This window comes from Ruditapes philippinarum, unplaced genomic scaffold, assembly GCF_026571515.1.
Source record: "Ruditapes philippinarum isolate M1 unplaced genomic scaffold, ASM2657151v2 ctg1861_1_1_1_1, whole genome shotgun sequence".
Taxonomy (NCBI): domain Eukaryota; kingdom Metazoa; phylum Mollusca; class Bivalvia; order Venerida; family Veneridae; genus Ruditapes; species Ruditapes philippinarum.
The window spans coordinates 183,077-197,385 of record NW_026866526.1 but is presented as its reverse complement, the minus strand read 5'-3'; the positions used below and the strand labels follow the sequence as shown (position 1 = coordinate 197,385).

The following is a 14,309-nucleotide window of genomic DNA, read 5'->3' as shown; positions in this document are numbered from 1 at the left end:
CACTGGCGCTAATTTTCATGAAATTTATTAAAATGTTCTTAAAAGTAAGATATTGTTAAGTGAACAAAGATATTAGTTTACACTTTGCAAACGGCGCTTACAATCCACGTAAAATACAACAACAAAAATATGCCAAAATATGCAAATAATAGCTCTTACTGCATAAGTGTTAGTAACACAGTAGACATAGGGTAATAAATACTACAAAATCAGTCATAAATCGCACATAACATGTAAATTATTAGTTGAATCTTGAATCTTTTTACTTTCCCTTAAATCTTCGTACAAGTTTTTCTTATAATCTTAGTACATTTCCCCCAAGTTTGATTTTCTTGAAACATTTTGGCCTATCTTAAGCATGCAGCTTTAAAACAAAATTAGTGTCATCTAGACTTCTTCACTGTCTGGTTCGTGGAACGGCGCGGATTTTCCGAGTTACGGTGCTTCCATCCAAGATGGAGAATCGATAAACAGCAAGAAGGTACGTGTCATTTTATCTATATATATAGACAAATTCGTTCTATAGTAAAAGAAGAAAAGTTGCATATAACGTAAAACTAAATTCACGATATCAACAATATGTTCACCATGTATGTTGCATGTGATATATAAAAATGGATTACTAAAAACTTTCGTGATTAAAATTAATGCACCTGAAATTCGAACCGAGAGAAGTGGTAAATTTTGAGCCATCTCCGAACAAAATGCTCTTACATTTTGTATATTGAAGTGATACAAAACTTACAAATTAGGCTTTTGAATTTGGCCGCAAGTTTCACTAGAAATTTTATAAGCTATTTAATTCTGCAAGTTTTTCATTCCTATCTCTGATAGGACATCTGACTGAGCAAAAGCACCACTACATATAGCAGATTCATTCTTTAAGTTACAGCAACCCCAGAACAAAACACAACTTTTGAGCTGCACAAAGTACACGAATATGAAAGTTAAAATTACGGACAAATCGTTTGACCGAAAATTACTATATTCAACGAAGGATCAGGACAAATTACCCAATTCAGATCCACATGAATAGGGCACAGCATCCTTCTACGCCGGCTAATTTGAACTACTTCCTCGTGATCGCTGTAAAATTAACCGGTTTTTGCAGACCTCTTCTCATACAGTGCCATATTATTAAACAAATCGTTTTCCTGCGAAAATGACTTGGCTGCACTACGCCAAGAGATATAATTGCCCGGAATTTTTGCACCGGAAATAAGAGTGTAGAAGAAGCAGACGAATATTAGGAGATTTGAATGCAATTTTAAAATCCGTTATCAAAGATCGTTGAATAGAAAGACACAATAACGCACGTTTTCATAAATGAACGCTAACTAGATGATTGAATTTTATAGATAACTTAAATTTGATGACGTCATCGTTGGAAGCTAGGCAATGTCCATAAAATCACTAGCGGACAACGTTGTTTCGCGTGCATCTTTATACAGGATACTTAACAAAACATTCCTTACAAAAAGACTTCTGATTGTCACACAGCTCTAGCTATGTTTTATACATATTTGATAGCAATGCAATTGTGACGTAATCAAATATTGTTCACTGCTAATTGTTGACGTCATTTAACCGTCATTTTGACGACGTCGTTGTCGCTAAGTGAAAATGACGTCATTTCAAGTCAAATGGGGTAAAGAAACAAGACAATGATTAATAACATATAAAATGTAAGTAACAAACCTCTCCCCCAAATGGATTTTGGTACAATAATATGATCGGCAACAAAGCCGCACGATGGGCAGCTGTAAAAGAATTGGTAAATCGTGGGATAATAGCTTCTAACAAAGGCACCGAGAATAGAGAAGAATTTGAAAACATTGTTAAAGATGTTAGAAAGGTTGCTTATTTATACGGCGATGGCTTTCTTGATGGCTTACCACAGATAGCGAGACAAGAGACGCGGGAACTTTTCGGGCTTGATAAATATCCAGTTAGTGACGAAAATCTGGCCGCAAAAAAATCGTTGCTGAAGTTGGAGAGAGGCATTTATCGGAAGATGGCGATATCATTCGTTTACGATGCGAATGCGAACTCGAAAAAAAGGTAAAGTGTAAAATTTCTTGAGATAAAAATTTCCTGCCCATATGTATTGAAATATTAATGACTATTCTAATAGAATGAAAAATATCAGCTTCGTTCCCAAATTTGAGTGATTTTTTTATCGCCGTATAATATGACATATGATAAGTCGTAAAACTTGTGTTAGTAAAATTAAAAATAGACCTGGAGAGACCGGGATGTTCCGATAGGAGTACATCCCTCTATAAATAGATTTTCGGAATGTTTAGGTCATCAACTCATCATTCTATTTATAGCTTTCGGATACATGTACAACAATAACGTACTATGAACTACAAAATGATGAATAAAAAACCCCGAAGAGCGTGATTTATTGACGGAAAAGGTTATTTCATTTGAAAATGTTTGCATTGCGAAATTCTCCAGTTCGCTATTCATTGTACATATCGCGACATTCACTTTTAATTAATTATCAAGCAGCCTCATACCGATCGGTATGATCGGCTTTTATTATGACCGACTAAAAGACTCGAGAAGTTGCTGTCGCCCTTTCACAAAATCTGATTTCATTCCATAAAGGGGCGCCGCGCTTCGGCGCGGTCGCCAATAACGACAAACGCATGGATTGAAAATAAAGTATTGCCATTTAAAATAAGAAGTATCTTTAAAAAGATACTCGGTCGTAGTCAAACTTGTTAAATTGCATAGGATAAGCTACTACTAACAATGCTAACCGCAAAAAGAACATGTTATTGGCCCTAAAAAGTTTTATTTCAGTTCATTTTTACCCGCAATGTTTTTCATTTTAGATTTAAACAATATTATTAACATTATTTGATTTTAATCAAAATGGAATTTGATTTGAATAGGAATATATAATAAAACAATGATTTAGTAGATACTGTACACTAATTCCACGGAGAATTTTGCAACTGTTAATTAGTCGAAAGTTCGTTTCAATCGTCTTATGCCCGGTTCGAGAAGAAAATATAATGTCTAGAACATCTTAGAAGAGAAACTCAATTGATCACCAAAGTTTCAAAAAGGCGATCTGTCATATTTAATTTCATATACTTATTGAAAAGCTGTTAGAATCGTCTGGAAAATATCATTATTGTGTTTTTGTATTTATTCTGACATATCTTTTCCCAACACTTCTTGCCATCGCGCAATCGAACGGACCTCTACCTATAACGGAAGCTCTTCTAAAGTATCAATCGAACAGGCTATTAGTGTTAAAATGACCAATGAAAATTCTGCCTATATTCATTTTTTAATGTTAATTTTAGCGGAAGTCAAGGTGAAAACAGACTGCCGTCGGCCGAAAAAAATCATCGACACAACTCTTTTCTCCGTTATTAAACAAGGTTGAAAGGTTTTCCAACGGTTTACATTTGATAGTATGGATTTTGCTCAACATGTGCGTGTATAAAAAGACCAAGTCCATTCGTAGTTGTTGTTTATTTTTTTGAGATAAAAAAAATGTTTACATTATCACATATGAGGGTGGTAGAGAAGTTGTAAAGCAACTGGCGGGTTATTGAAGAAATTTTATTTGCATATTTTATGTTTACTTACATTTTTGTAAACGATTTTTTAAAAAAAATATATCAACAACAACGTGATCCAAAAGTATATAAACATAAAATTGAAATTTCTTATATATATCTTCTATGACATTTTAATTTTTTTCTGTGCTATTCTTAGCCAAATTTAAGTTTCAACGGTTACTTTAAACAATTAAAATACTTATTCTGGATTAAATGTAGTGATCAAAATGATTAATCCGGACAAAAATATTTTCAGGCCCATTTTGTAAAAAATAACCTCAATGGAGTCCGGTATTTAAGGTGATAAAAGATATTTTCGCGTCTTATTGTTGATATTGACGGCGGCGACAACAATAAGATATGTAATGATAATAATTATCATCATCATAACTAAGACGATTTTTCTATCGTTATTATCTTTGTTGTTGTTGTTGTTGTTGTTGCTGTTGTTGTTGTTGTTTAAGGTGGATTGCAAGTTCCGCTTGCAATGTGTGAATTACTTTCTTTGTTCACTTCACAATATTTCACTGTAAAACACATTTTCAATTATTACATGAAAATTAGCATGAATGTTGAGGCGTGCTGCTTTTAGATGGAAAATTGCATTTTAAAACATTGTATAGTCTTCTTTTGAAAATAAACTCACCTGACTTCATATGCAAATTTTAAGATACAAACATGCATCATCTATTTATTAACTTAGACATGATATAGGCACATCATTAAGCTATTTTAACTCTTCAAAAGAAACCGCTGAATTTTAACCTTTTATTATCTAGATTGGTTTTCGTTAAATATGATATTCGTGGACTGTATTGTCAATCATTGCAATGAATGCGGGTGTATTTACATAACTGTCTCACCCTAATCAATAAAATGAAAAACGGAAGGAAATTTTTATTTTTTTCGAAAGGGGAAAAAAATTTGCTTTTCGCTAAAAGGTGGGCTAACACTTGCTTTTTTTAATTTTGTCCCAAAAAGTAAAGTAAAGCTATTAAAAAAACACCAGTTTTGCTGGGCCGGGTTATGATATTATTAACGGAAGCTGACTTGTCACGGGATAACGGGATTTAGACTTTAATTCCGGGGACCGTCTTGCATGAATAATTAACGACGAGTTAGTGAAATATCGATCTGATATATACTTTTGGACTCTGGAAATGGCTAGATTGAATACAATATGGATTTGATATGCATTTATAATAAAAAACGAGGTTAGATGGAGTACAATATAGATTTATAGATTTGATATGGAATTTTTGGTCACGGAACATGCAAACCAGACTTGATTGATAAGATTGGATCCAATATTAATCTCATGGCAAACAACGGAAAATAATTAATTACATTATATATAAGGTGTGATATAATGATAATACCATATAAGGTAGATCTTATCAGGTTTGATGGAATCCTTAAAATTTTCAGTTACACTACGTTTGAAACCTATGAGGCGGATAGAAAACGACCCCCTCTCCCACCCGATCGCCCAACTTTCCACTCTCTATTAGCATATTTTCAGTGTTAAAAAAAAAACGTTTATTGTATTGTCGTTGGTCCAATATGAACTTATATAGAAATGATAGCTGGGTAAGCGCTTAAAGATTCGTCACATATTTATTATCTGATACCATTCAATTATCCGATGAACTACCTTTAACAAGTTTCTGTAAGTGTTTTATGGTTTAATACGTAATACAAAATGATTATTATTTTCTTTAAACACCTAAGTGCAATTTGTAAACACATAATTTAAACTGAAATGAGATATATTGACTACGTTAAAGCCTTCCTTAAGGTGCGATAAAAAGTTTAATGTATAGTTTCTAGTGGATGAGGGAAATTTTTAACTGTGTGTGCTTAAATACCAACGGGTAAACAATATAATCAGCGAAACATAAATAATTCATTTATGATTTCTTTAAACACTGGAGTGCGGCGTTCGGAATTTACTCCGCTTTTGTTGCCCAAAACGCGCATGTATATATTTGACAGTTTGTACTATATTAAATGAAACAGTGAAGGAATGTATTAAAAATTGTAGAAAATTTATTCATTGGACTTTAAAATAATGAAATGTAGCGGATAAAGAAAGTTATGGAGAAAGAAAAGAGATTAAAGTCACATACGGTACCGGATATGGAAAATACTAAATTAAAACGGAGGCCGAAAACAGGCGTTATTGTTGTTTCGGTGCAATATGAACCAACTATTGAAAGGTTTGTTGTTGCTTTAGTGTTGTTGCTTTAGAGTTTTTTTTATACTGTTGGTATTTTATTGTTATTTCATTTTATTTTATCACATGTATATATGTAGACTTCGCCAGCATCCTTCCATTTCTACAAATTTTGTTATCTTCTGTTTACCGTACAGATAGATACTGTTTTAAAATGCACCGATCACTTTATAAATATCGGCTAGATATCGGCCTCATATCGGATAAATATCGGACTACAGACAAGGACTCGATTACTCTTTACTAAATGTGTTTGGTTGACTATTTAAAAAATATGAAACTGGTAAAGTATCGTGTTTGTCGGATCATAACTACATTTGTATGTTACCATGATATTTGAATATGTGCTTGATTAAAAAATATATATCAAAGAAAGGAAAACAAAAAAGTAATAGTAGATAAAGGAATGAATGAATGTGAGCTGTTATTTGTTTGGTCGGATAGGTGACGTGTGGGTGTACAGGTGTGGATGGTGTAAGCGCCGTAGGGACCCAGATAAAGGTTATGTAATGCTAGCACAGTAGCTTTACGATTGTTACTTAAGACAATTCCTTTTTTTTGTTAAGTTATAGCCTTGATGACAGGGGTAGGGGTGTAGGGGTACGGTTGTCAAGATTTGGTAGAGGATGTAAAGTAGGACAATCTAATGTTGGGGTTCTTTTTATCACCATAGAACTTATTTTTTGATGTCATATAAAATAAAATTAAAAAGGCATGTTAGTGTGACGTACCGTTCTGATACAGGGAATAAGTAAGTATATTTATATAAAGTATATTAAGTAAGTATTCAAAATATTGAAGCTACTGGGCTGTTTGTATAAAAAATCCGTTAGTAATTAAATCATAGTCCCGAAACTTGAAGAGCATTTATAGACCTGCTTATTGAATGTTTACTTTATTTTTCATATTATATTGATTCTAAATGTTCAAATAGACAAAATCTATTATTTACCTAGCACTTAGTGAAAGTTTTAAGGCGATTTTTATGGTATGTTTTACGGGAGAGTTTGATTTATTTCAAATTAAGTACCGCTGTCGCCGTGGCTTAAATGTTCGTGATTTTAATGGTTTTAAAAGAAAGTCATTTACGTACAATAGAACCCGGTGAGAAATTTATCAAACTTTTAATTACAGATTTTGACAGCCTAAAACGGTTTTACAGGCTTAGGAAGGCTATTGATATTTCCTAAAAAAGATATTTAGACTTTATCAACTTTTCTTGTTTATACAAAGTGCATACATATATCAATACATTTTACTCTTTTTTCAATATTAAACATCGCAAGGGGGCGATTTTATAAACATCTTGCCTTTTTTTGCAAATCCCCGAAATGGGCGAACAATGGATTATAAATCAATGTTTAAAACAAATAAACATTGAACAAAATCGACTTGCATACATATTTAGTATCATTTATTACTGAATTCAAAAATTTATAGGTCACCTTTTAGTTGTTAATAGCGTTTAAGAACATGAATGGTTTCTCTCGGCCATCATCTGATTCAGGAATGTAATAAAATCATAATTTTTCATCATTATTACATGTTATGTTTACTGTTTAATGTGGTAGATGGAAAGACAACAATTTAATCTTATACCCTTTTTAATAAATTCTTTGATAAAACTATTTAATTGATTGATTATATAATGATATTTATTTTGACTATATACAAATTTTCAAATATATAGAGGATATTCAAGTTTTTTCTATAAATACATGATTTATTTTCATGAGTGGTATGAAAATAAATATTTCATGAGTGGCGGTAGCCACGAGTGAAATATGGTAATTTTCATGCCACAAGATGAAAATAAATCATGTATTTATAGAAAAAACTTGAATTTTCTGTTTATTATATACATTTTTCTCTTTCTGGACATTAAAATTTGCAAGACTTTCCCTTAAATTTTGAGTACTGGCAGAATTTAAAACAAAGTAGTCCAGCAAGACATCAGTGAAAATACGGAAAATATGTTTCACTGCAGTGAAAAATAAATTTTTACAGTGAAAATACGGAAAATGGAAATACGCATTTTATTTCATCAATATTTCTCAATATTTCATTTTAAAAGTATATAATAAAAATATTTACATGTGTGTACAAAAATATTAAAATGTGTATATTTTTAAATATCTATTATTTTCATTCTGTAACTACTACTACTACTACTACTACCACCACCACCACCACCACCACCACCACCACTACAACTATTGCTGTTGTTGATAATTATTATTGTTATTATTTGAATTATTATTATTTTTATCATCATCATCATCATCATCATCATCGTCGTCGTCGTCGTCGTCGTCGTCATCATCGTCATCGTCATCATCGTCATCGTGATCATCGTCGTCGTCATCATCATCATCATCGTCATCGTCATCGTCATCGTCATCGTCATCGTCATCATCATCATCTTCACCATCACCATCATCATCATCATCATCATCATCATCATCATCATCATCATCATCATCATTATTATTATTATTATTATAATTATTTATTATTGTTATTATTATAATTTTTGTTATTATTATTATTATTATTATTATTTTTATTATTATTATTATTATTATTATTATTATTATTATTATTATTATTATTATTATATTATTATTATTATTATTATTATCATCATCATTATTATTATTCAGATTCAAAATCTTTTACATATTTCATTTTCAAAAAAATTGGCATTTGTATATAATTTATGTCTTTTATTGGAAGGGAGACAACCGTTGTCATATTGTAGTAATAATAGATGTACTAGTTTTCTCCCTTTACTGCTATTATCATCGGTCATTTTCTATCATACGTAAATACGTTCTCGAATAAAAATTTTCAATGTATTAATTTGAATCTTGGCCATTCATTGAAATGACATTATTTAAAAATTCCTTGCATCAAGACTAGTGATATCCTACATTCAAGTAAATCAAACTGACATGACTTGTATCAAATGTGGTCACAGAAAACCTGTTGTCGTCATCATTATCTTTGTTACCTTCATCATCGCCAAATCATCATTGTTATCATCATCATCATCATAGTCGTCGTCGTTTTCTTTGACGTCATCATCATCACAATCATCATCTTCATCATCATCGCAATTATCATTAAATAAGACATGGTCGTCGTTCTCATCATCATTTACTTCCTAATATTTTTTTAAAAACATTCTATCATTCATTTTAACGTTCTAAGGGACATTACGACATAACTTCTCAACACATATTTACCTACTAAGCGCATTTACTTCCCCTGACGAAATACTGCGTATTCGACAATTTGAATGCCTGCCATTCAGATTTAAAGATTAACGTGCCGATTAATTGAAGTTATAGCGCTGATTGAATACTTAAAACAATGTCGTAATTATTAAATCAAAGGACTTAACGTCTAGTCCGACAATACGTGCATTTAAAAATCCCTATATTCTGATTACTATCAAGAAATATGGGATTTTATTTGACAGTTGAAATAATAAATCATAAATGTTTAAGACCAGTTTTAAATTGCAGTATTGAAGATTCTTTTGAGAAAGTATGGAAATAAGGTGTATATTCTTTGGTAAACGCTATAATGGTGTGTGTTTTATATAAAATGGAATTAATGAAAGGTGGCGGCATAATTTTGTAACATTACGGAAAGGTTTAAGCATGTAGAAATAACGTTTCGTTTAATGATTATTTAAGACAGATTAATAGAAAAATGAAACGGAAGTGCTAGTATTAAAGCTAGTTTATGGCTATTTAAGTGTTTGAACTATTCTGTATTCATCCGTAAATGCCTACAGTGTAATATTGCTTTAAAACTTTGAACGTCTATCTCCTACACAATGAAACCTCCGGCAAAATCGTATTTTGAGAGCATGGATGTGTATGAGGATCCAAATAAAGTGAAATATGTTCGTCTGTAAGTATAGTACCTTTTTATTTATACCTTACTTGGGGTTAGGATGGGTATTAACTTACTTTGAAAGGAAAACATAAAATAAACTCTAAGTATAAATCTGCTCCAAAAAAGATTGAGCTTAACTAAAATCAACTTTTTTTTCTATCAGTGTATCATACATGATACTAACATGAGGTAACAAACTCATTTTTCGAAAGCACTGTATTATTACCACAATCTTTAATCAAAGCATCCTAGAGGTGTGTCGTAAAGCGTCATTGAAATGTACCTTGCAACGTCCTAGAGATGTGCTGTGTAACGTCCTAGAGATGTACCGTGCAACGTCCTAGAGATGTGCCGTGCAACGTCCTTACAACGTCCTAGAGATGTACCTTGCAACGTCCTAGATATGTACCGTGCAACGTCCTAGAGATGTACCTTGCACCTGTCCTAGAGATGTACCTTGGAGCGTCCTAGAGATGTACCTTGCAGCGTCCTAGAGATGTACCTTGCACCGTCCTAGAGATGTACCTTGCACCGTCCTAGAGATGTCCCTTGCAACGTCCTAGAGATGTCCCTTGCAACGTCCTAGAGATTTTGGATTTGTATAAAGTACATCATCACTACAATATAAATACACCATCTCTTTTCGGCTGTATTTCCCCCAAAATTTCGTATCCAAATGTTTTCTCCTGCTTGAAAAACAAGTCTCATTAAAACCTCAAATTTTCATCTAAGGGAGCTTACTTTTATATCATTATTAGAAAAATGTGACTGGTTTACCTCCCTTCATTTTGTCGGCTCATACTAAATCATTCACTTGTATATCCCGTGAGAAAAATTCTTTAACTCTTTCACTTGAGAGTTCTTTTATATATTTACGTGTTTTGAAAACCACATTCTCATGCATGCTGCAGTTAAGTGAATTAAAATGAATTGAAATAAATTTTTCAACTTGTTAACATAATCGTATTACGCGAAAGCGGCTTTTTGAATATTAATTCTTTTGATTGGCATTGCATTTAAATAACCCCTGACCTCGACGACACAGAAGATATACTTTGAATAGTTATAATTATAATGTGTACATTTTCACTGCAAATATCGGAACATATATTCAGGAAGTTCTATTATACGCGTGTGTAATTTAACAAAAATAGATTTATTTAGGCAAATTATTTGTTCAAAGGAAATTACTTTGTGCAAAACATATCGCAGAGTTGAAAATCAAACCCATATTGGACAATGGAATAATTACTTCTAATACAGATAAGTTTTGTTAAAGACGCGAAATTTGGAAATAAAATCCTGTATCGTCTACCATTTGTAGGCTTATTAGTAATTTAAGTAAATAATAGAAACATGTAGATAAGCTATCTCGTACTAGCAGACGACACTTTACGGTATTTAATAAATGAGCCGCGTCACGACAAAACCAACATAGTGCGTTTGCGACCAGCATGGCTCCAGACCAGCCTGCGCATCCGCGCAGTCTGATCAGGATCCGTGCTGTTCGCTTAAGCCCCAGTCACACTAGAGCTTACGACCAGTAAAGACCAGTTCACGATCACCAGTGACCTCTGGTCGCGGACAATCTTTAAAACGTCTTACGACGGTCATCGGTGATCTTTGGCAGTCGCAGGTCATCTTATTTAGGTCCCACGACCAATTTCAGTCGTAGAGAGGTTTTTGAGCTTGCACAAAAACCTCCTTGCGATCAAACAGGTCGCTAGTGATCTTAAGGTCTTACCAGGTCTTAAGGCTGTCGCACGATGGTCGTTCGGAAGTGCGACAATCTTACGACAGTCTTTACAAATTGCCACTAGTCACTGATAATCCTAAGTAGTCTTTAGTAATCGTGTGATGGTCGTACGACAAGTTGTAGGTGATCGCATGTTATGTCACGGGTAGTCGTAAGTAATCCCAGGCAATCTTGAGACCATCGTACGTTTACTTATGACCTGTCGTACGATTGTCAATGATGACTTGTCTTACGATACTCGCAAACGTAAATTTATCTGTGCAAAAATGGTTTTGGTCGCAGACAATCGCTGATGATCGTCAGTTTTACAAGTCGCCGGTTGTCGCAAGTAATCGTAAGCTCTAGTGTGACTGGGGTTTTACAAACCCTATAACAAGTAGAGAAACTGATAGCGAACAGCAGACTGCGCGGAAGCGCAGGCTGGTCTGGATCCATGCTGGTCGCAAACCCATTATGTTGGTTTTGTCGTGGCGCGGCTTAAATATGTAAGTCGATCCATTTTTTTACACAAAACATATAATATTATTATCAATAGAAACGCGATTTTTCATAAGAAGTCAATTTCAAGGCATTATCGTATGTAGCAGAAGATGATAACTTAAATTATCTTACAAGATAAAAGATATAATATCATTGTCCATAAAAATTAAATTAAAACAAATGTAATAATAAACTATTTAATATCTAAAGTTTTGACAAACACGATTTATTTTTAGATTAGTTTGTATAATAACAGATAACTATTATTATTTCTTTACTGGAATGGCGACGAGATTAACTATTATTCTTATAATGGCGACGAAATAGTATTATTACTATAATGGCGACGAGATTAACTATTATTCCTATAATGGCGACGAGATTAACTATTATTCCTAAAATGGCGACGAGATTAACTATTATTCCTATAATGGCGACGAGATTAATAATGGCGACGAGATTAACTATTATTCCTATAATGGCGACGAGATTAACTATTATTCCTATAATGGCAACGAGATTAATAATGGCGACGAGATTAACTATTATTCCTATAATGACGACGAGATTAACTATTATTCCTAAAATGGCGACGAGATTAACTATTATTCCTATAATGGCGACGAGATTAACTATTATTCCTATAATAGCGACGAGATTTACTATTATTCCTATAATGGCGACGAGATTAACTATTATTCCTATAATGGCGACGAGATTAACTATTATAAAGTCTATGAGTATCATTTTGGTAAAATTGAAGTTTTTGCTAAATAATGATTTATTTTTGTATTAGTAAACCGATGATATTGCCCTCTTATGTCGTCTGTTGAATTGTTTAAAAAGATGCAGTGACAGTAATTAAAACCTAGAATATTTTCACGTACATTTGTAATTTATATTGTCAATAGAACAAAGTGATTTCAAGTTCTTAAAATTTAGTTCTCGTCTTTAAAACATTAATTTAATGTCAATAATAAATGAATTGGTAAAAAACTATTAATAAATTTAACACTACATATCCATATCTTTTTTAATTAATGCCTGGCAGAACTACTTTTTAATGAATGTGTGTAAATAAAGATACAGAAAGATACAGAAATTGTGTGCCCTTGACGTATTTTTCAATCTAACAGATAACAATTTCAAGCTATAATAATAATAAAAAATCCATGGGGTTGATGAAATATTTCTCAAATATCAAGATAAACTGAAGGCACTAAAAAGATCTCGCATTAATCGCGGTAATTCGTTTTATCGCGTATGTATAATGAACTTCAAAAACGTAATTCAAAACGCTTAACACAATATTGATCTTAACCAATAATAAAGTCTACTATTTTGAATACAAAATATCCAAAAGCGTACAACGCTAAAATATATTTCTTTTAATTATCATTCAAATCATAAATCTGTACCCTGATTTTGATCCCGATACACATTTGTATACTGTAGTTTTTGTACAAATGATAAATGTTTATTATGATTTATTTTTTGTTTTAAGAATCTAAACAAGTTTGCCTACTTTAAGCTGAGATATTTGCCTTGGATAACATGTGTATTCATCCAAACGAACTATTTATTTGTAAGTTTATTCGAAACAATCAACCACACTGATGATCGAAATTTCGAAATCTAATAACCTAATTTAGGGACATTTATTCTTACAAAAAGTGAATTTGTCAACATGGGTGATTTTAGTGATAAAAGTCTTGAAAATAAACATCTTCGTATTCCTATAAACGTTTTGTTTGAGTATATAAAAGAAGCGCATGAAATCAGCACGCGCCAACCACCAAAACGCTTCCAAAAACCAAAGTCAGAAATAGGATTAAAATTCGATGAACGGTAAGAGATTTTTTTCCCTTCATTATTCTATCTTTAGACATGTCTCTTAAACACAGCATTCAATGTATTTATTCGTCCCTAAACGTTCGTGTATCCGAAATTTTCTTTCCGAGCATGCTTACACTATACACGTAATCGATTTCGATGGAATTTTACGTCATGGTCAGTAAACATAATCTCTTTCCTACATTTAAATACAATGCGAGGCAAGATCTTCCAACTTATATTATCACTTCCTGCACAAAGTTGAAAAACGTTCTTATTTGGCATTATGCCAAACACGTTCTCATTTGACTTAATGTTAAACACGTTCTTATTTGATTTACGTTCTTATTTGACATAATGTCAAGCACGTTCTCATTGCACATAATGTTGAACACGTTCTTATTTGATTTACGTTCTTTTTTGACACAATGTCAAACATGTTCCCATTTCACTTAATGTTAATACGTTCATATTTGTTTAACATTTTTTTGCATAATGTCAAGCACGA

General features: G+C 32.4%; 1 protein-coding gene across 11 annotated transcripts in view; it reads left to right on the top strand.

The window, feature by feature from the left end:
• Positions 1 to 1,631: 1,631 nt before the first annotated feature.
• The window catches only part of LOC132732779 (uncharacterized), a 126,081-nt gene continuing 113,403 nt past the window's right edge, over positions 1,632 to 14,309 (top strand). For 2 of the 11 annotated variants that reach the window (XM_060719281.1, XM_060719276.1), the window contains exon 1: positions 1,633 to 2,061. In XM_060719281.1, the coding sequence (XP_060575264.1) occupies positions 1,730 to 2,061 (332 nt within the window). In that variant the 5' untranslated portion in view covers positions 1,633 to 1,729. Of the gene's footprint in view, positions 2,062 to 5,300; positions 5,807 to 9,561; positions 9,748 to 13,459; positions 13,817 to 14,309 lie in introns of those variants that run through there. The other 9 variants (XM_060719278.1, XM_060719280.1, XM_060719285.1 and 6 more) reach the window with 9 other exon arrangements.